General features: G+C 40.3%; 1 protein-coding gene across 17 annotated transcripts in view; it reads right to left on the reverse strand.

Moving 5' to 3' along the window:
- Positions 1–21,060, reverse strand: part of SOX6 (SRY-box transcription factor 6) — a 448,703-nt gene that overhangs the window by 255,552 nt on the left and 172,091 nt on the right. For 16 of the 17 annotated variants that reach the window (XM_053392405.1, XM_053392369.1, XM_053392397.1 and 13 more), the window contains one exon: positions 12,372–12,609. The exons of the other annotated variant lie outside the window; for it this stretch is intronic. In XM_053392405.1, the coding sequence (XP_053248380.1) occupies positions 12,372–12,605 (234 nt within the window). In that variant the 5' untranslated portion in view covers positions 12,606–12,609. The remainder of the gene's footprint in view (positions 1–12,371; positions 12,610–21,060) is intronic. 17 annotated transcript variants of the gene reach the window in all.

The following is a 21,060-nucleotide window of genomic DNA, read 5'->3' on the forward strand; positions in this document are numbered from 1 at the left end:
ATGGATTTAACTTAGTTAATAATAATAATAATAATAATAATAATAATAATAATAATTTATTTATTATTTATTATTTATACCCCACCTATCTGGCTGCATTTCCCCAGCCACTCTGGGCGGCTCCCAATCGAGTGTTAAAAACAATACAGCATTAAATATTAAAAATTTCTCACTTTATTGGCCGAGGGAGCCGGCGTACAGCTTCCGGGTCATGTGGCCAGCATGACTAAGCTGCTTCTGGCGAACCAGAGCAGTGCACGGAAACGCCGTTTACCTTCCTGCCGGAGCGGTACCTATTTATCTACTTGCACTTTGACGTGCTTTCGAACTGCTAGGTTGGCAGGAGCTGGGACCGAGCAACAGGAGATTCGAACCGCCAACCTTCTGATCGGCAAGTCCTAGGCTCTGTGGTTTAACCCACAGTGCCACCCACGTCCCTCTATTCATATAGATCATGGCAAAAATAATGATTAATCTTAGTGCCCTCTTCCTTTGTGGAAAACAACAATGTCCAGTTCTTTGCATTGGATCCATTATCAAAACAACCTCATCCTAAATTGATTTGGAAGGAAATTGGTCCTTTAAACATTGGAAAGGCGAATATTGTGAATCAAGACAACCTTCACTTCAGATAAGTACTGCCCCTTTAAAAATACCAGGCACCAAGTGGGTTTTCTTTCTGATCTTTATTTGCTTCTCAAATCAGCAACAGAAGGCATGTAGTTGAGAAGAGAACTGCACAGGGAGAAAGGTATTCAAGGGATTAAGCAAGCAAATGGAAGGACTATTAGTTTATCTAATAATAGCTGAAGTATATTATCAAAATCTAAATTAGAAGCAAACGCATTTTTCCTGCAGGAGAACCAACCAGCTCCCATGAATTTGGAAGGACATTGTCTGAAACATCTAAAAATGAAAGCAGCACCAATATTTAGAAACATGCACGTAATGATATTTTAAAGCTACTTCACAATTTGACAGAAGAGAGATGATAATGAGACAACTGGACACTCTTTCTGCGTACTAACAACAACTAGATCTGAGCTGACAGAAAATTGCAGGTGCAAACTGGACAGGTGGGAAATAGAGGGGCAAGGAAGGACTTTCCTTGACATTTCCTTGGAAATCTGACCCACCTATTAGATTAGCTACTTGAAAGGCAAATCACTTCAGTAATAATTGTGTTACATGCCTGACACAAATGCCTGAAGGATTCCCATATATTTGATCAACAAAGTCTAAGGTTATTTTCCTTCATTTTCTCTCAGTGTCCTCATACATTTTATTTCAAGACAGAGAGAAAGTAACCTTGCTGTTGGTGGAAGTTTGGTGTTTTCCATATGCAGACAGGCAATGTCTCCATACAGACAGTGCTGAGAGGAGGAAGGACTGCTGGGAGGGGCACAAAGAAAATAAACACCACGGTGCACCTGCAGCAGCACAATTGGACACCTTCATTTGCCCCAGCTGGAAGAAAACATGTCTCTCCCATATAGGTCTCTACAGCCACAGCAGGCACTGCAACCTTCCAGCAGTCTGACATCACCCTCAAAGGCACACTCCTCCATTGTCTCCCAAGACAGACAGATGCCAACAACAATGTTGTTTTCCAACAAAATATCAATGGAACACACTTTCTGCATGAAACTACCCATCTATGCTTTGCTAATTGGTCCTCTTAGCATATGATCCCCATATGGACATGCAGCAAATTCCAGGTTCAGAGACTGAGTGTGGCTATTCCCTCTGTACAAATCCACTTTACCAGACCTTTAGCGAGTTTCACTGAGAGCATCCCCAGTCATGGTTCAAATGAAACCAGGTACAGTCCAACTCATGTTAAGAATGCCAGTTAAACCAGTGGTTGTTATATATATACACTCACCCACCCTCACCCACCCACCCACCCTCCCCCTCTCTCTCTCTCTCTCTCTCTCTATATATATATATATAATATGTGTGTGTGTGTTTCATTCTAATCACAGTTGCAATGGATATACATGGCTCCCTTCAATATTATGGGGCCAGTCCTGTGAAACTCACCACCCCCCACAGCCAGATGATATCAGACAGGCTCCTCCCTATTGAACTTATCCAGACCAGTGAAAACCTTTTAATTTCAGCAAGTTGTCCAGTTAGTTTCAACTGATAGTTGCATTAACCTTGCTGTATACCACTGAAGCATTATGGTGTTAAGTGGTATATAAATTGCTAAAAGAACAACCTAAGTGCAGCACCGGTGGCATATCAAATGCAAAATTCTGTTCTCACAGTAGTCAGCTGGGTGCTCCTGGGAAACCCACAAACAGGGCATGAATGCAACAGCACTTTCTCACTCATGATCCCCAGCAACGCATTTTCAGAGACATACTGCCTCCACTAATGAATGTACATGGTGCTGAAACAAGGTAGAAAGATCCAGAATAAACTGGTGCCTAAGGCTGGTACTGCAGCCTGATCTCAATGTAAACCAGTATCTCCAAATCATATAGCATCACTTTATTTCACTTGCTTTATAGTTCATGGAAATAAAATATACTTTATCGCAACCTTGTGGATCCTAGACCTAATTGATAGCCACTGAAACAGGTTCTGGTTCTATGAGCCCCCAGTGATCCTAGGCTCAGTTAAGCACTAACAAAATATACACTTTATGAAGGGATCACCACAGCAAGCTGGTTGTCCTTACTACCTTAAGAGCAGAATCAGATAAAAAGCATACTCCTATCATGTCATGATCTCCTGTTCATTGGAAGAATCTCTTAAATTATAACCTTGTGCATGCCTCAATCTTATCTGAGTAAGCCAAATCCAGAAGAATTACTTTCAACAGGCTGTAGACTGTTGGCAAACTATTGTCTGCTTCAACATATTAAGAGCAGAAAATACGAGGGGCGGGGGATCAGTAAAAACAACAAAATGAAAAACAAACAAACAAACTAGGCTAAAATGGTAACTTGTACTTTAATTTTCAATCATAAACTGGAAGTTGTTAATGCTTTCCTGTTCAGTAGCCAACAAGAACACTTGCAAACACAAGGCAACTGCTATTTCTATAGGAGTTCAAAGAAAGCATTTGCATGTGTGGGCAGCAAAGCAGAAAATAAATATTACTAACATGAATGAGTTGCTTGAGTCCTTATTTCTATGCAGTTGAGGGGCCTCAGTTATGAAGAGATATTTATCAATCCTTGCATTTAATATGACACAAGCATCTAAACACCCAAGAAACGTTGGATATTCAGAATGGTTTTTATTCCAAAATATGGCAGCAGGCTAGCACTTGGATCTCAATGGAGTTAACATATAATGAAAGCAAATATTTACACACACAAACACCCAAAAATGTTATATAGTCATCACGTTAATATAAAGTTTTCAAGTTATCCTGGTTCCACAAAAAATATAAATGACTAGTTTCAGTGTGTATTTCCACTTTTATTTCTTTTTTAAAGCTTTCCTATAAAGCTGAATCTCTAAGTAAAGTATGTTTTACAAACAGAGAAGGAATAACCAGGACAAAGTTTTATGTTGCACAGCATTCATGTGTAACAGTCCAATGGCCATTTGGTAGGACTGCTTAACCCTTCCCCTGTCGGTAACATGTCCCATGAAACAACCCCCTCCACCCAGCAGCTCTCTTCCATTAGATCCTGGGCACACATTTCCATGGAATGTTACATAGCCAAGTAAATATTGCTGAAGTACTGAGAGAGTTAATCACTCAAATATTTGAAGCCCATGTATCAAAATGACCAGGACGCCCAAGGACTTTGCGTAAATAATTTCAAAAGGTGGAGTCCTATTGGTGTCATTGCACTCTTAGAAGGGCTTTTAATCCAGCAGAGGCATCTCTAATGGAAGAAGAGAGGAGGGCATTTTCTTCCATTCCCCCACCCCCTGAAGCCCCAATTCCCTGTGAAAATCATCTTCAGAGAGTTGGGGATCCCTCCAGAATAGGGTGGAAGGTAGTATAGGGGATGTGCAGGGAGAAGCAGGGACTAACCAAATTTATCTCCTCTCTACCTTCTCTGGATCAAAACCCTATCTGTGAGTGCAAAGGCACCATTTAGATTCCACCCAAACATGCCTCCAGGAACTTCCTTCCAAAAGAAAGCATTCTACCCATGCACTGGCGGAGGAAGAGGGTGCGGTGGGTGCGGTCCCCCCCAGGTGTCATCACTGAGGAGGAGTGACATCGCTGCCCTGCCCCCCTGGGATGCTCACCCTGCTCCCGCTAGCCCCGCCCCCGGGTGCACAGCATGTGCGCCGCTCCAGGTGACGGAGCAGATAGCTCCCCCTCTTTACCCATGGAAAGGAATATTTTTAAAATATACATATATTGTCCACACATAGAGCAAGAGAATAAAATGAAGGCTTTTTAACTTAAGAGTAAAATGAGCAGCCTTGCTCACACACCAAAACTACACATTGTAAATGCCACTAGCATTCCATTGTAGAAGCCACAATAAAAAGGGATTATTTTAGCCACTTCCATACATACAAATCCTTCACTGCACACATTTAGCATGCTCTCCTATGCATGCATTGCAGCACCTGCAGAGGAATGTCGGGAGAAAGCAATATAGCCCTTGTGTTTCTGTATGGTAAACACTGCTGAACCGTGTGTAAGAGTCACATAAAAAGAGGACATTTATGAGACATAAAGGTATCTCATAAAATTGTTATGAATTAGGATATCCCTGGCCAAATCCCAGAAAAGATAATCCTTATAAACAGGCGGGAATGTTGTAACTTGCGTGTGAATGTCAGTGATACAGCATGTTAGTTGATTCATGTCTCACTTTCAGGGCAGTGAAAGTCCTTGCTATTGGATTTTTCGTAACCTCAAAAACTGAAACGAATGTCCATGGTTTCTTTTCCTGCCTCGCTGAAAACATTTTACATACACAGCTTCATTATGCTGAACAAAGATACAAAACCCATTCCCCCCCCCTCAAGCTGTCAAAGTACAAAAGAAATGCAAAAAGTCTTGCACAGATGTAGCAAAGTACTGGATTTTATCTTCTGGCAGGTGCTCAATATGCAGCCCACATAATCACATGTTAATGACTGGAGTGTGTTAATCAGCATGCATACCTGATTCCTTCTCATCCAAAGGGGGAAAGAAACTGAACAATTTAGAGCATGTAAATGCTGCTACTTTCAAAACACACATTGTAAATATACAGCAATGGAAAGGGGGGGGGGGTGGAAAGAGCTTCCGAATACAGAGGTTCAGAACCACTGAAAAGGACACACAGTCCATCAGCTCAGTACATCCAGACAAAAGCTGAAGTTTCATTCCCTGTAATTAATTTCTAAAGAGGCATACATACCAACCCTTTCTAGATGCAACATCCTCACACTGGAAGCATTTCTGCCTAACACCTGATTTCTGGTGGTGATGCAAACTGTAGTTGTTTGCAGTTGTTTCATGCAGTGAATTAACTTGCTAGTCCCACTGAGTCCCATGGCCTCATTCCCAACAGTACAATCCTGTGCATGTTTTCCCACGTAAGTGTGTATGGAATTGCAGCCTTAGTCTATTGAAACTGCAATTCATTGTGGCAGAAAGTTATCAGGGCTAACCCAAAACATGAAAGTTATCAGGGCTAACCCAAAACACTCTGTCTCTACCTGAGACAGAGCAGCAAACGCTGCTCCTGGCCCCCTTCCCCAAATCAAGGTGCACAGCACCCAGGGCCAGTCAAGTTATCTTGGGACATGATGCTGAAAGTCCCATAAGGACCTCTCTTTCACTCCCTGGCAGGGAAAATATAACAATAATAAATTAAACAACTAACCATTTGCTGCCTTTTCAGGATATCGAATGTATGATGTCTGAGCTGGCTGCTTTACTATGCCTAATGGTAGGACAAGGTATGTCAGTTATCCAGGGGCAGATCTACACTGCGGGACTTGTTCATTATCCACACCATACATTTAAAGTACATGGCTCCCCCCCAAAGAATCCTGGGAAACGTTGTTTGTTAAGGGTGTGGGAATTGTAGCTCTGTGAAGATTAAACTACAGTACCCAGGATTCTTTGAGGGAAGCCATGACTGTTAAGGTGCTGTAAATGTGCTTGAAATGTACAGCTACAGATCCCAGGTTTGGCAAGAGAACAGCCAAGATCTTTGCTTGGGGGTACTTAAATGTTCTTTTAAAGCCTGAATTCAAATTGTGGCCTGCTTTATGCTACTTGGTAAGTGTTACTTATGTAAAATGGCTCATGGCTATCCTATTGCCAACAACTTCTGGAATAAGAAGTCATCTGTGCAATTTATCTGCTACATCCAACATAACTAGCCATTTCGCTGCTACTGGAATATCTATACACAATGCGAAGGAGAAGTGGCACATGCCTCATTTGTGCAATGCCTCTATGCAGATAGAATTACTTCTGCTGTCCCACCAGTTTTACCCTACAGAACTATGTCATGTAACCACACGCTACAAAGATTTAGCCAGATAATCAACATAATTTGGTTTAGCAGGAAATGCATTATTCAAACTATATCAAAATCTAAAGATGAACATCCGGTAATTGAATCCTTAAATGAGTAAACTCTGTACATGGAATAGGATTTATTTTTCTAACCCAAACACTGAAGGAAGCATTGATTTAATTCCATGATTAACGTTCCTTTCAACTAACTTAACATGGATAAGTGGTATCTCGGATTACAAACGCTTTGGGTTACAAACACTTCAGGTTACAAAGTCCACTAACCTGGAAGTAGTACCTCGGGTTGAGAACTTTGCCCCAGGATGAGAATGGAAATTGCGCAGTGGCAGCAGGAGGCCCCATTAGCAAGTTAAGAATCAAGTTAAGAACGGTTTCGGGTTAAGAAAGGACCTCTGGAACGAATTAAGTTCGTAACCCAAGGTACCACTGTACAATGCCGCCTACACTTAAGAGGACAAATGTTAAGCACAGATATCTGAAGGAAAATTCATGAAAACCAACTGAGCTTCAATCCAAGAAATTAAGTGCAGGCCTGTGGTGCTAATTTAAAATGTCAAGGTTGAACTAGCCCTGGAAGCCTGAGAAATACTATCTAGCAGAAGTAGACCCAAGTAGGTTCCCTGAACAATGGTAATGACCTCAAATGGCTGTCAGCCTCTAGAATGCCCCTTCTTTCTCATACAGTGAGGGGGAAAGTATTTGATCCCCTGCTAAATTTGCCCATTTGCCCTCTGATGAAGAAATGACCAGTCCATAATTTTAATGGTAGGTTTACTGTAGCTGTGAGAGACAGAATAACAACAGGAAAACCCCTGTTCTTGTCCCTGACATCCTTGGACAGCTCTTTGGTCTTGGTGGCTACTTTGGAATCTGCTGAATTGATTGCTTCTGTTGACAGGTGTCTTTTGTACAGGTACTGTAATGAGCTGGGATTACAGGTAAGACCTCTCCCTTACAGCAGGTGCTTATAATCTCAGCTGGTTACATACAGTGAAGATACCAGGTAGCTTGACATCTGGCTGGTTGATAGGGGATCAAATACTTATTTCACTCATTATAATGCACATCAATCTCTGACTTTTGTCTTCTGGGTTTCTGGGGGTTTTCCTGTTGTTATTCTGTCTCTCACAGCTACTATAAACCTACCATTAAAATTATGGACTGGTTATTTCTTCATCAGAGGACAAATGGGCAAATATAGCAGGGGATCAAATACTTTCCCCCCTCACTGTATGCTGATAAGACGTTCACTTCAGCAATCTTTCCCACCTATTCCTATCTTCATTTTCTCTTCTTTACAAGTTTGCATGTATTTCATGCTCCCTCATATGGTGTTTTCCCTTTCTGTCTATTTGCCCCCCAAAATTCTCTAAGGACATTAGAGAAATGGGAAGGATAAGAGCAACCACCACTAAATAGTATTGCACTTTCATCAATCATTCAGTTTGTTTCATTTATACATCAATATCCACAGCATATCACCGCATTGACTCTATGAGCAACAGCCATAATACTATAAGTTACTAATTACTGTATTAATGACTATTAAACTTTTTTTTTGCTGTTTTCATGTGTCAATTGCCTTCCATACCCAAAATATGCCTAGTTCTTACACTGCTTCCAAGCTCTCATGATTTGCAAGGTTTAAACCTCTGCATTGTTTCATTTGCATGAAAGGAGGGACATAAAATATTTTAAATAAATAAAACCTGACAATTCTTTAAGAATGAAAGGTGTATTATTACATATATATGCAGCTCCATATTTTCCAATAAAATAAGCATCAACACCCACTGTCAAAGGATAGAAACAGACTGCCAGTATATCCAACTGTGCAATGGGATCATCCTCCACCCCCACTCAATTGTTTTGTATTTTCTCTACTGTAAAATCCACCAGGATGGAGATGAGATACTTGAAGTGGAAGCCACTCCAGGTCTGACATGGCAGTTGTTGCACATTGCTGAATCTGTCAAATGAAGAGCAAGCACAAAAGGAATTTCCAAATGCAGCTGCTATTTCCCATTTGTTAAATCCTTTTATTACACCATATAAGTACACAGCTGGGAAATACTATAGAGTGGGAGTTAAAACAAAATATTTTGGCTTCCAGACATTCAGAACACACAAAGGACTCAGTGAAAAGCAATTCCTGATATCAAAAGGGAGTGAAAGTTTGAAAACATTTCTAGTCAATGTGTAGGGTTTGGTGGTGGTTGTCTTTTTTTAAATAAAAAATAAAAAATGATAACATTAAAATTCAATATAGTATATGTTACTCTTGTTATAACTCAGAAGTGCTGCATACAAAGAATGCTGGAAATGACTTGTATAGTAATTTTTTCAGGCCCATTTCCATATTCCACTTTCTTTTTTTAATCTCACACAGCTGCATAGGGTAGACACTCTAAAACCTCTATTCATATGTTATGAATTGGCCCCAATATGTAACTCTTCACATGAGTGATTTGCTCAGAAGTGCAACATCTCCTAACATGTCAGAAAGCATGCAGCGGCGACTTCAACAACAAAAGATCTGTGTATCCCCAGCAGTTCCACTGTGTAATGCTATGGATGCATCTTCCATGACTAAGCTTATGGACCTGCCTCTTCATTCAGATTGTCAGAGGAAGAGAAGGGCAGGGGTGCCCACTACCGCAATGTGGACATGTGACGTCACACGCACACTCCTGCACATGCCTCTGCCTCTGCATCTGAGCACCCACCCAGAAAGGGTGCCTTGCTGGTTGGATGTAAAGGGTGGAACTGAACAACTTCTCTCTTGGAGGCAGCACTGTTGCTGCCTCCTGGCTTTTCTCATTGATTTGTGGGTGCCCGGCCCCCACAATTATATTATTGTGGGTGCCCAAGCACCCACAGCCTCCTGGAGTTGGGTCCTATGGAAAGCGGGGACTGATTGGTGGCCACTCTGAGATTCTGAACTTCACTTTCTGGTGAGGTTTTATTGCTGAATTCAGTCCTAGGGCTTAGGCATCTGACTTTGGAGAATGACTGATAACTACATGTCCATGACTATAGTACCTATGGATTCTGCAGTTTGTATTTATCATTCATAATTATTTGTCACATCCCATTTATATCTAAATCTGCTTACAAAGAATATGCAAATTACAAAATGAAACTACAAAAAAATCATTAACACACCAGCACGAAGATAACAAATCAATTAAAGCAGAGCAGTCCTTAAAATCATTGCCCAACAAATCATTTAGGTCTTCTTCACACCTAAAAGCACTTCTGGATCTGTAGACAAGCAACTCTGGGAGAATTTTTGGAGTGGTGTTTTTCCCCCAATGTGCCAACCAGAGAGAGATTGTTCTTAGCTAATTCCCATGTTATCAGTTGCTTACATTAAAGAAATGTGTTGCTGGTTTCTCAGTCACTGTCTGTGGTAGGTTTTGAGCTGCTGGGGCTGTCTGGCAACCCTGAACAAGACATTTTGTAAAGATATTTCTGTAAACAGAAAAAGTGGACATGTACAGGTTTTTGAGGTTGCTTGCAGACATCTGCAAATGCAGTTGGGGTTGCAGTGACCCAAAAATCCAAATTTGTAAGTCTTGCACAAAATGATAGCTATGATTAAAAATAAATTCAAATTTGCTGTCAGACATGGAAGATTATAAATGGGGAAAATGTTCTTATAATTCAGATTTGTAAAGGGGTTTTGTAAACCTGTTGGATAGTACTGGCCCTTAATAACATGTATAATGACAAGGTATTGTTTTCTCATTCTCTGTGCTCCTTGCTCTAGGCTAAGCACGATAGACATGAAGATAAACAGCACCTTTCAGTGTCACTTTGACACCCCTCTAGCATTCGGTGTGAATGGTTTTAAAGTTGTTTCTGCCATTGTAAGAGAAGTAGAACTGACCCCAAAAGCTGCAAGAATAAAAACATCAATTTTCAAGGAGAGCCATTGAAACACTACATGGCAATTCACACCTCACCATGATTAAGGAATACCTGGAACTGTGGAAGACCAACACAAACGCTTTTTATGCATTTTCCCCACCCCACCCCTATGTCAGGGTGTATTTGATCCCGCCTGTCAATTGAAGGTTAAATGCTGATGTCAATCCCTAAGCTGTTGTATTTCCCCATTAGTTCAGCTATCGGCCACTTTTTCTGACTGATCGACATTTATAATTTCAAGCAACATGATTTTTGGTTTTTTCCCTGTAAGCTTCAGGAATTCAGTTTCTGCTTAGGACCAACTACTACCACTCACAGGCAGTCCTCACTTAGGTGAAGAATTATGTACAGCCTACTGGATCTCTCCTTAGGGACATGTGGTTAACTACTAATGATTTTCAGGAACTTTATCCAAGAAGGCTGGAGTATTTTTCAGAAACAAGAAAAGTGAAACCAGAAAGCTAAGTCACTCGAGCAAAGTTCATGCACCTGTTTCAGAAATCTGATAATGGGAGAGTAACTTGTGGCTGTTTCAGCTTCTTGAAGGAACAGCAAGTATTGACACGAAGTTGCGTCCCACCCACCCCCACCCCCACAAAAAGAGAAGTAAATCTGGAGGAAGATTTGCAAATACATTGAAAGGTAGATTCAGTGCCACACCGTCCCCCCCCATCCCATCTCCTTTTGAGTTCTTTACTATTCCTCTCTCCACTTTTCAAAGAACATAAAAGGTTCAGTTACTGTATAAGATATATGTTTGATCACATTTAATTTTTTAAGCTCCTAACACCTGGCTTCAGGGACACATTTTTCTCTCATCACACAGCCTGAGTAGATAGTTTGTACCTTGGGGGAACACAGCAGGTCTGGGAATCCTATTAGGAGTTCTCTCACAATTATGGGGAGGGGACAGATTTTATCCAACTATCAGCACATCTGCTGCTGTGTATCTGAAGTTTGCAGATTAACAAAGAGATAGAAATAATTTCCCACAAACTGATGTGTCACACGCAGCCTGAAAGAATGTTCCCTCAATATGTTTTATACAAGTTTCATTGTGTTAACCAAGCCGCTCTAGAGAGATGCCCTCCATTTAAGCACTGGGTGCTTTTGTCCAAAGTCCAATTATAAGTATGAGGGATGAGAAGGAGATAGCATGGCTTTTGCCATTCTCTCCTCTTCATTGCCAAGTAAAAATTACATTATTTAAGGTGTTTGATCATTGGTCCTGGAAAGAAGGTAGGTGAGGCAAGAGTCACCTCTGCAGTGCAGGACTCCACTGGCAGGCCTGAAACCAATGAACTTAAAAGAACAACACATCAGTCATTAGAGTCAATCATCTGTGGTCTGTGGCAGGGGTAATGGTGTTCTGAGTTGTGAAACCAAACTAGACATGAAGTTATCTGCATGGTGAACGGGGTGGAACTCTTATCATAGCAGTAAGATCTCATACTGGGAAAGAGGCAATTAGCTTTGATGAGCTCAAATACACTTTAGAACAGCCTTTTCTAACCTCCAGGTGCTAGACTACAACTTCTACCTGCCCAGTCAGTATGGTCAACAGTCAAAGACAATGGGAGCTGTAGTCCAAACATCTGGAGGCTGGTGGAAGCTGCTTTAGTTCCCTGAAGAAATTAGCATTACATTCCAGTTTATCAGCTCAGCCATCACTGACAGAGTCTTCATAGCCGTGACCACAAACACAATACAATATTGATAAGGTGAATGATGCCAAGACTTAAATTAGGAAACGGAAAGAAAATGATGATAAACAGGGGCAATTTCCTTTTGGTGGTGAACTAATCCCATGACTTCATTCAAGAAGACCTGTATACATATAAGAGGAACTGCTTAGCTTACTGACATTGATCTCTTACGCACTGTGTCATTTCAGTTTGAAAATATCATGATTAAGAAGAGTTGCCTAAAGCAACACTCCAAAGGTTGTCACAGATTTAGGACATACCATTCTATGCTGGGTTGAGATAACACTGTTCCAGTCAGCGTCTTGTTGGATTGTAGTAACTAGAGTTGGTAGCTCCTCGGAGTGAGGTTTGTTGTGCAATAGGGTGTGTAGAGGCAGATGGGAAGCCACAAGCTCTTCATTGTTGCCTTCTTCCTGCTCCTGTGATGCTAAGTCCTGGGTTGTTGCTTCCTCTCCATCAGCTGCAAATGGAGAGGTGGCCTGCTTGGAAGACATTCTTCTACAAGATAAGAAAAGGAAACACACAGATGCATTCTATTAAATTTAAAGACTAGGCTGCAAATACAACAAAAGGAAAAAAAATAAAGTCAAAATAGGGAGAGGTCTTTTGCTTGCACAGGGTTTTAGTGTTCTGTTGGGAGCCACCCAGAATGGCTGGGTTGGGCAGGGTATAAATAATAAAATTATTATTATTATTATTATTATTATTGCTACCACATCCAAAACTAATTTACCATCATATCCCTAAACTAAGTGTGGTTTGCCAAGAGCCCAGGAGCAATATCAAAGGAAAGAATTAGTGTTTGTAGTGGCACACCAGCTGATGCTGGCAAAATGCACTCCTAGCCATTGATATCTCTTGGGTCTCTAGTGACAAGGATGGATCAAGGAGCATCCCTCACCTTAACAAAGGCTTGATCAAGACTAGGGGTAGGCAACCTAAGGTCTGGGGGCCTGGATGCGGTCCAATCGCCTTCTCAATCCGGCTCACGGACGGTCCGGGAATCAGCATGTTTTTACATGAGTAGAATGTGTGCTTTTATTTAAAATGCATCTCTGGGTTATTTGTGGGGCATAGGAATTCGTTCATTTTTAATTTTTTTCAAAATATAGTCCGGCCCCCCACAAGGTCTGAGGGACGGTGGACCGGCCCACGGCTGAAAAAGGTTGATCAAGACACTACTGCAAAAATAAGAATTTGGGGTAGCTGGATTAAGTTCTCATCTTTCATGTGAATTTCAGATTCAAACAAGTGAGTCCTCTGTGACTTACACCCAGAGAAGGAAGTGGTTGGTACAGCCAGAATAATCATATTGAAATACCAGAGGTATGTGATTTCTCCTACCCTTGATACCATAAAGGCTCCTAATGTAAATACACAGTTTTTCCTCACAACCCAAAGGTTTTTCCTGCATGTTCTCTTAATTTAAGTGAGCTTGTGAGAACTGCCTATTTTAGCATTTGTACAATTAAGCCAGAAAGCCAGTGATCACTTGATTATGGAATGTGTTCCCCTTGCAAAACAGAATCTATAAGCCACTATCTATGCTGCTCCAAATAAGCCCTATGATATATTTGTAGAGCATAATAAATAAATAAAGGATCTGCCTCTTGAAGTTTGCATTACTTGTGTTCTAAAAATTAAGTTTCTAAAATAGTTTTCTATTTCATATTGTTCCTTTGCTACAAGGTGCGAAGAATTTGGCATACAATCAAATGTATTGGATCAACGATAAAGAAAGGTATGCATTTAAAATCTCCGCTTTATTCTAAGAAGAATATTTGATCTTATCTTTTGAAGCCTTTTCCACAGAAGCAAACTCATGATAATGTTCAAAAATAATTATTTCAATAAAAACAGAAAATAAAAAAAATTTAATTTATGAAGAAACAAGAAGACACTGTTAAGGTAAACTAACAGTTCAAATATATTGATGGGGACATATACTTAAGATATTCTTAAGAAAATTTAGAATATCTTTATTGCGAAAACTGCATCAATAACTCAATAATGAGGTTTCCACCTTAATTACTCTTTAATAATAATTGATTTCATACCATTTCCTTAAAAATGCGCAAATCAGTTAACAGAGGAAACCACATGAGCATTTTTCAAATTAGCAAATCATTAACTCAGTAGTACTGTTTCTATAGACAAATAATTACTGATTAAAGAGGATGGAAATCTGAGACTAACAGTTAAATTTACAGATCTGACACATGCTTTCATGAATATTACAGTGAAGGAAATATCAAGTGTAAAGAAAAATAATTAAGTTAATTCCAATTTAAACAGTAGTTTTTAATGTAACAGGCCAAGTTTCACATAGGATTTAACAGCTAATGCTAAATTTCTCACAATTAATGAGAAGAATCAGATTTAGTATCCTACAGTGAACAAAATTATTATTGGTTCAGCTAATCTAATTATATACATTTTAAAATAGAAGTATTACAGGCTGTTTGACATAAATCTGAAACATATCAAAACAATGATACCTGTTATGCAATAATAATCATAACAACCACAAACCTTACAAATAATTTTAATGCTGACCTTTAGACCGTGAGTGCAAACCAAAGTACTGTCAATGACCAGAATTATCTTGATGTTATCACTGTATGTACTACACTAAACTAACAAAATAGCTGAATCCTGGAGGTTTATTTCAAACAGGACGACAAAAAAAATTCTCCAGTTTCAAATTCTAACTACTGCAGGATATTTTAACCATTACATTAGTGTTGCAGTCACAGGATCCTGACATTAGAAAGGAATAGGTCAGGACAAATATTTGGCATCAGTGTGCAAGACATACCACCTTATTTTAAACATGAAAGCTAAATGTACACTATTCTGATTACCAGCACAGTACAATTGTGAATAAATCTCCAGTGGTTTTAAGGCAATGGTGCATTTAAAACAGTTCTTAGAAGACGATTCTATTCACTTGAGCATTCGCAGGCATCTTCCAATTACAAACAGGGCTGACTTCTTCCAGAAGGAATAAGCTCTGGCTGCTTTTTTCAGTTTAAATTAATCATGACACAAACCCAGAAATGAAAATGTCTCTTAAGAATAATTCCAACTACAAACTGCACCAATGAATAACAGTGCACAATCCTAATTAAATGCAACTGTGCAGCTGTGAAAATAGGTTAAATCTGTCCAAAGCTATGAGATGGCTTTTAAAGGCTGGTTTGTTAGGGGGTGTTTTCTTAAGGAAGGCTGGGCTCTCGGTCTTAATCAGCCAATAAATTATTTCCTGCAATTACATTAAATAGAAAATTATCTTCAAATTGGGAATGTTAATTGAAAATCAAAATTCAGAGTGAAGTTTAGAAATTACATGCTGAATATAATTAATCTGGAAAGACTTCACCTCCGTTTCATAAACAGGATTTGGGTAATTCCTCAAGTGACCGTTCTGAAAGCTACCGAGTTAACAGTGCAATTACAGTGGAAACATCTTTTCTTTCCATTTCATATTTGTTTATTTATACATACATATGTCAATGTTGATAAGGACGCATTAGTAAACAAATATTCAATGCACAGATAAATACACTTTAAACAATATATCTACTCAGGATACTTAAAAATAAATGTTAAACAACATGAGAATGTTTTTTATCATAATTGCAACTTTTTGCTACAAATCTAGTATATCTGTGCAGAAACACTTATATGCCCAGCTTTTTGTCTGTTTATCTATCTACACACAGACACATAATCTGCAGGATAAGACAGCACCAGATCCTGAAACTTCATAAGCTATTCCTATTTTTGTCACTGACAATACTGCATGTATCAGAACAGAGGATTCGAATCTGAGCATCATCTACCAAGAAGTGATGGTCACCCATGATGTCAGGTGAAGCAACTGCCTCAGATGGCAGGAAGGCTTCCAGTAGGTTGCACAGAATTGAATGTGACTCTCAGGTATTTTTAAAAAGGGTTTCCCATCCCTGAAATACTGAGTCAGTGTTGCAATAAATACAGTGGTACCTCGGGTTACATACGCTTCAAGTTACAGACTCCGCTAACCCAGAAATATTAAGGTTAAGAACTTTGCTTCAGGATGAGAAAAAGAAATCGTGCTCCAGTGGCGCGGCAGCGGCGGGAGGCCCCATTAGTTAAAGACACTGCTATATTTATTGTAATGAACAAAATAAAAACACCGCACCAAATACTCCTGAAATACGCTCTTTAGCTGCACTTTTGAAACTGCCTGAGCACTAAATAGAGCTATGGGTACTGTACTGTGCAAACTTATGCTATTTGCACTCCAGCTGCTGCACTTTGTTCCTATACTGATAAGAAATATACCAACTAGAGAAGGGAAGGGAGGAAGGAAGGCAGGTAGACCTACCCACCTGTCAATCAGCTGATGCCACAATGATATCTGGTGACTTTAAAAAAATGCAAATGTACAGACCGCAAAGTGCTGACAAATCAGCTGATTGTTGAGTTTTGTGAATCCTGGTCCACAGTGGGCCATAAGACCTGATGATTAGCCAACTGTACTTGTGAAGCCCCATAAAAAGTGCTTTGCAAGCCCTTGCCAAATGTGATGATCGGCCGAGGTTGCAAAGCCAAGTTTGCAAGGCTTTGCAGGTGCCATCTTTCAGCTGCTTATTTGTGCCCGCAAAACCCATTTTGGCACAGCGATGTCTTTACCTGCCTCGTACCAGATGTCAGGGCCAGTGCCAAATAGCATGATGTGCCAAATAGGCAGACCTATCAAGTCTAATTAGGACCATGGGCCAAACGTACCCCACCGCTGAGGTACAGAATAGGCAGTCTGGGTGGGTTTAAAAAACAACAACAACCCCCCCAGGTGGAAATAACGGGGGTAGAAGACGGGATGCCTCGATCATGACAAATCATGAACAGAAGGAGGTATGCTGTTGGAGGCGAGGGTGGTTTGGAGCCCTGGAATACCTGCTGTGACTACTTTGCAAGCAACTTTGAGGACAAAGTCGTGGGCATTTGTGTCAAGCTTAATGCTATTGATGTTGCAGCATGCCATGAGGTATTTTATATTTTGAGCTTGGGGTTCCCTCTGTTCAAACCCATGGGCAATGTGGTGCCCTCACACAGACACACCCTTTTGGCTCCTCCCATGGGCCCCCTGCCTCTCCCAATTCTTATCAGTATTTTTAAAATAAGTGTTTCTTTGCTTTGAATTAGGCTACCTTGGGGGGGTGGGTTGAGCATCACCAGTTATGTCGCTATTTTGTGTTGCCCTCAATGGTTTTTAAGATTTTCAAATGGGCCATAAAGTTTAGAATTTTCCTAAGCAATTGTTTCATGTTGTGGTACAAATTTAACCACTGAAGCTGCAATTTGAAGGGAGGGGTTTCTTAACCCTTTCCCCCTTATGCCGTATTGCTGCCCAAAACCACTCTACACAAAATTGAGTTATACTTTTATTGTTTTACCCAGTGAGATCATGCCAGCTTTGGGAGAGTGATTTTCAGCAGGAGTGTGGTACAAGAGGGAAGGGAGAAGAAGCCTATTTCTTCCCACTGTGGTCTTCCCCTTCAAGCCTCTTTTTTTGGGGGGGGGGGGTACTGTTGAAAAAGAATCACAGAACCATGTGGAATAATGAAGTTCCATTCTAGAGAACAGGGCCAGTAAGGGGAGCACAACTGTGATCTTGAAGAACTTACTAAAGTTTGTAAAAACAAGTTTATGACCATCTACATCTGGGCGAAATCTGTGGTCCTCCAGATATGGTGGCAGTAGATTTCCCATCATGCTTCACTAACAGTCATCTTAGCTGGCAGTGAGGGGAGCTGTAAGTCCAGCAACATCTGGAAGGGCAAGAGTTCCCCAACCCAGATCAGCATGATCCTAAGGTATTTTCTGGCATCCTCAGTACTATTTAAAAAAATAAAAATGCAAATCACCCTTATTCTAAAAGTGGTTTGACATTGTGCCACTTTTTCGTTTACCTAATATTATTTTTGTGCGTAACAAATTTATAATGACAGTGAAATCAGTTCTTTTCTAGAAGTTGTTTTTTCCCAAAAAATTATTTTTTTAGAAAAGAATCCCTCGCCACTTATAACCCCTGAAAACAGGGATTTATAATGGAAGTGCTGACACAACCCTAACTAAAGCGGCGCAAATGGTGCTGCTATAATACACAAAATCAAGTTCTATTATTCTAAACTCTTCTCACTTGTGGGGTTTTTCTTTACTGTGCTCCCAGACAAACTGCTGAAGCATGAAAAATTTAAATGCAATCAAATGGATCCAATTCCACTTTCCTAGAAACAAGTGTCTACAGTGGTACAGTCGTAAAAGGAGAGGCATCCAATTTGTCTGATGCTCGTTTTAAAAAATCTGTTTATAATACTGTGCAGTAGAGGAATAAGAGGAAATTACAGCCACTGCATTAAGTGACTGTCAGGGGGGATACATTGTATGACATTGAGGGGACATTGGAGGGAGGTACAAAAGCATTGCTGTAATAAACTGTATGACACCATGCCATGCTGAGATGTGAAGGGTCCCCACAAGATAGATACATATATACATACGTACATACATGCATACAAACGTACATACATAGGACGCACCGGCCCATAGGGCATACCTAGTTTTTTGGGGGGGAAATAAAGGGGGGGAAATTATTTTTCCCCCCCCAGGTGCTCTGCACTAATCCCGAAGCTTGGGGCGTGCGGAGTTCAGCGCGCCCCAAGCTTCTGAGTGCCGACAAGGTCTCCGCAGGGGACTTGTCTGGTAAAAGCTGCTGACCCAGGTAAAGACAAGACTTCACAAAAGTAATCTTCATTCCTGTCCCTTTTGTGAGAAGCCTGAGCTTATAGAAACTTTCCATCCAGTGTGTTTTTCAAATAATCCAAAGCGCACTTTCAGAATTCCTAGATGGCATTTGGAATTCCCACAACATATGGGGGAAATACCTCTAATCGTTATCCAATGAATGAACAAACAGAAACAAAATTCACAATGTCAGTAAAAGTGTTCTGACAAAATAATTGTGTCGTGATACTAATAGCACTCCTCTTCTTGGAAGCCATCTATTGTGGAAAGGTTGAACTGCAAAGCAATACAAAATACTGTAGGCTGTAGGAACGTGATATTGAAATCAGGTCTTTGGGGGCCTCAGTCTAGCATCCTTGCCCAAGGAACAATTTGCCAGATATATTAGTCAGGACATTTCTTCAAACCCAGTAAATATTATACTGTTAGAGCCAGCAATGATGGCTTGTCCTCTTATCATGGATGACCTGCTACAAACCTCACATTTCTTCAATTAACAACCTGGTCTGGACTGTCACCTTCTTTCAATCAGATATCTGTTCTCGCTCTCTGCACTACTGCTTTGATTTCCATTCCTGCTCCTAGGCCTGGTTTTAAACCATAAATTTCTCTCTGCAAAGTACAGAACTCTAAAATCACCTACCTCCACTGTTGAATCAGGTTTCCTTACTAAGCTATTCAACATTAACACCTAACCACTGGTATCTGCAGCTGGACCTGGTTAAGAGTTCTGGTTCCTGAGTCTCTTTGGGTCTGATCTTACAGAAAAGGCCTCAATCCTTCAATTAGCATCTATGCCCCCATCCATTTAATACAGGGACCCTCTGCATTAAAGAGGTACCCTCCAAATACTTTGGTCTACAGCTGCATTCAGGTGTGGGGCTTAGTGCATATATTAGTTGTAATGCCAGCACTTCAGTATCATTTTCTAATGTTACTTTTCACACTGTTGCATTATGGAACTATGACTTTTTCATCAACATACTGCCATGCTGTGCTTAATTTTAAATGATGGGAAAGAACCGTATCCTGGGACACTGCTACAAATTTTGCCACGCGAATGTACAATACAAAACTCCCATGATTTCCCAAGTTAATGGGATTGTTGTTGTTTTCTCCTGGAAATCATTGACATGGAAATGAGCACTAAACTTCCACTAGATTTCCAGAAGTGGGTTTTACATTGTGTGAAAGATCACACAATATGAAGAAATTATCAGGGAAGGATATGCCAGGAAAAGAGAATGAAGTGCTGTTTGAACACAACCTACAACTCCCAACATACGGTACCTGACTGCTAGCAATGGAGTCTGGAGCTGATGTCCTAAACATCTGGAGGGCACCATGTTGGCTACCACTGGTTTAATGGATTCAGACTCACACTGCACCAGGTAATATAAAAATGCAGATGCTAATGTTCCTAAGACTCAAGAGTGAACTATACCACTTCAGTCTGCAGTGAAAGATTGTGGATTTTAATGCTACCTCGCACCAAAAAAGAAAAAAAATGTAATTAGGAAATTAGTGCATTAGAAGGAACATTTTCCCCAACCTTCTCCATGTTGTGTTATTTTTCTACTTGCAAGGTAAGGTGATCTTATGGAGTTGTTGAAAATGTTTTGTGCACCTGTGAATTTAATGGCACTGTCTGTTATGTACTCCGTCACTTCTGTTCCATGAATAGATCCAGACGGGTGTAGCTTCACTTGTTTCAGCGAATCAGCAGTCATTTATTTTGCTCTGGAAGCAGCTCCACAAATCAGACATAGAAATTATTTGCTACATCTGTGCCCTAGAAGAATACCCATTTCCAGGAAGCATGGCTTAATTAGAATGAGAAAATGGAAATCTTAATCTTGGTGCCAGATTATTTGGAACCCTGACTCTGCCAAAATGTATTATCTAGCCATAAATTCAGAAACATAATGAATTGCTGAAGTAATGCTCTAATCCACCTGACATTTAATAACAAATAGTTACTTCCTTAAATTATAACGCATGGTATCCAATTACAAGGGGCATACATGACAGGGACGAGATCGTACAGGAGTGGCTGCCTATACAGCGGGATTTGTATCCTGACACGTAATTCCCAAACAGAAAACTATGACAATGATGTTTGGTTCAGCAGTTTGCACAAGGAATTCTGTAATT

This window comes from Podarcis raffonei, chromosome 1 (genome assembly GCF_027172205.1).
Source record: "Podarcis raffonei isolate rPodRaf1 chromosome 1, rPodRaf1.pri, whole genome shotgun sequence".
Classification (NCBI taxonomy): Eukaryota; Metazoa; Chordata; class Lepidosauria; order Squamata; family Lacertidae; genus Podarcis; species Podarcis raffonei.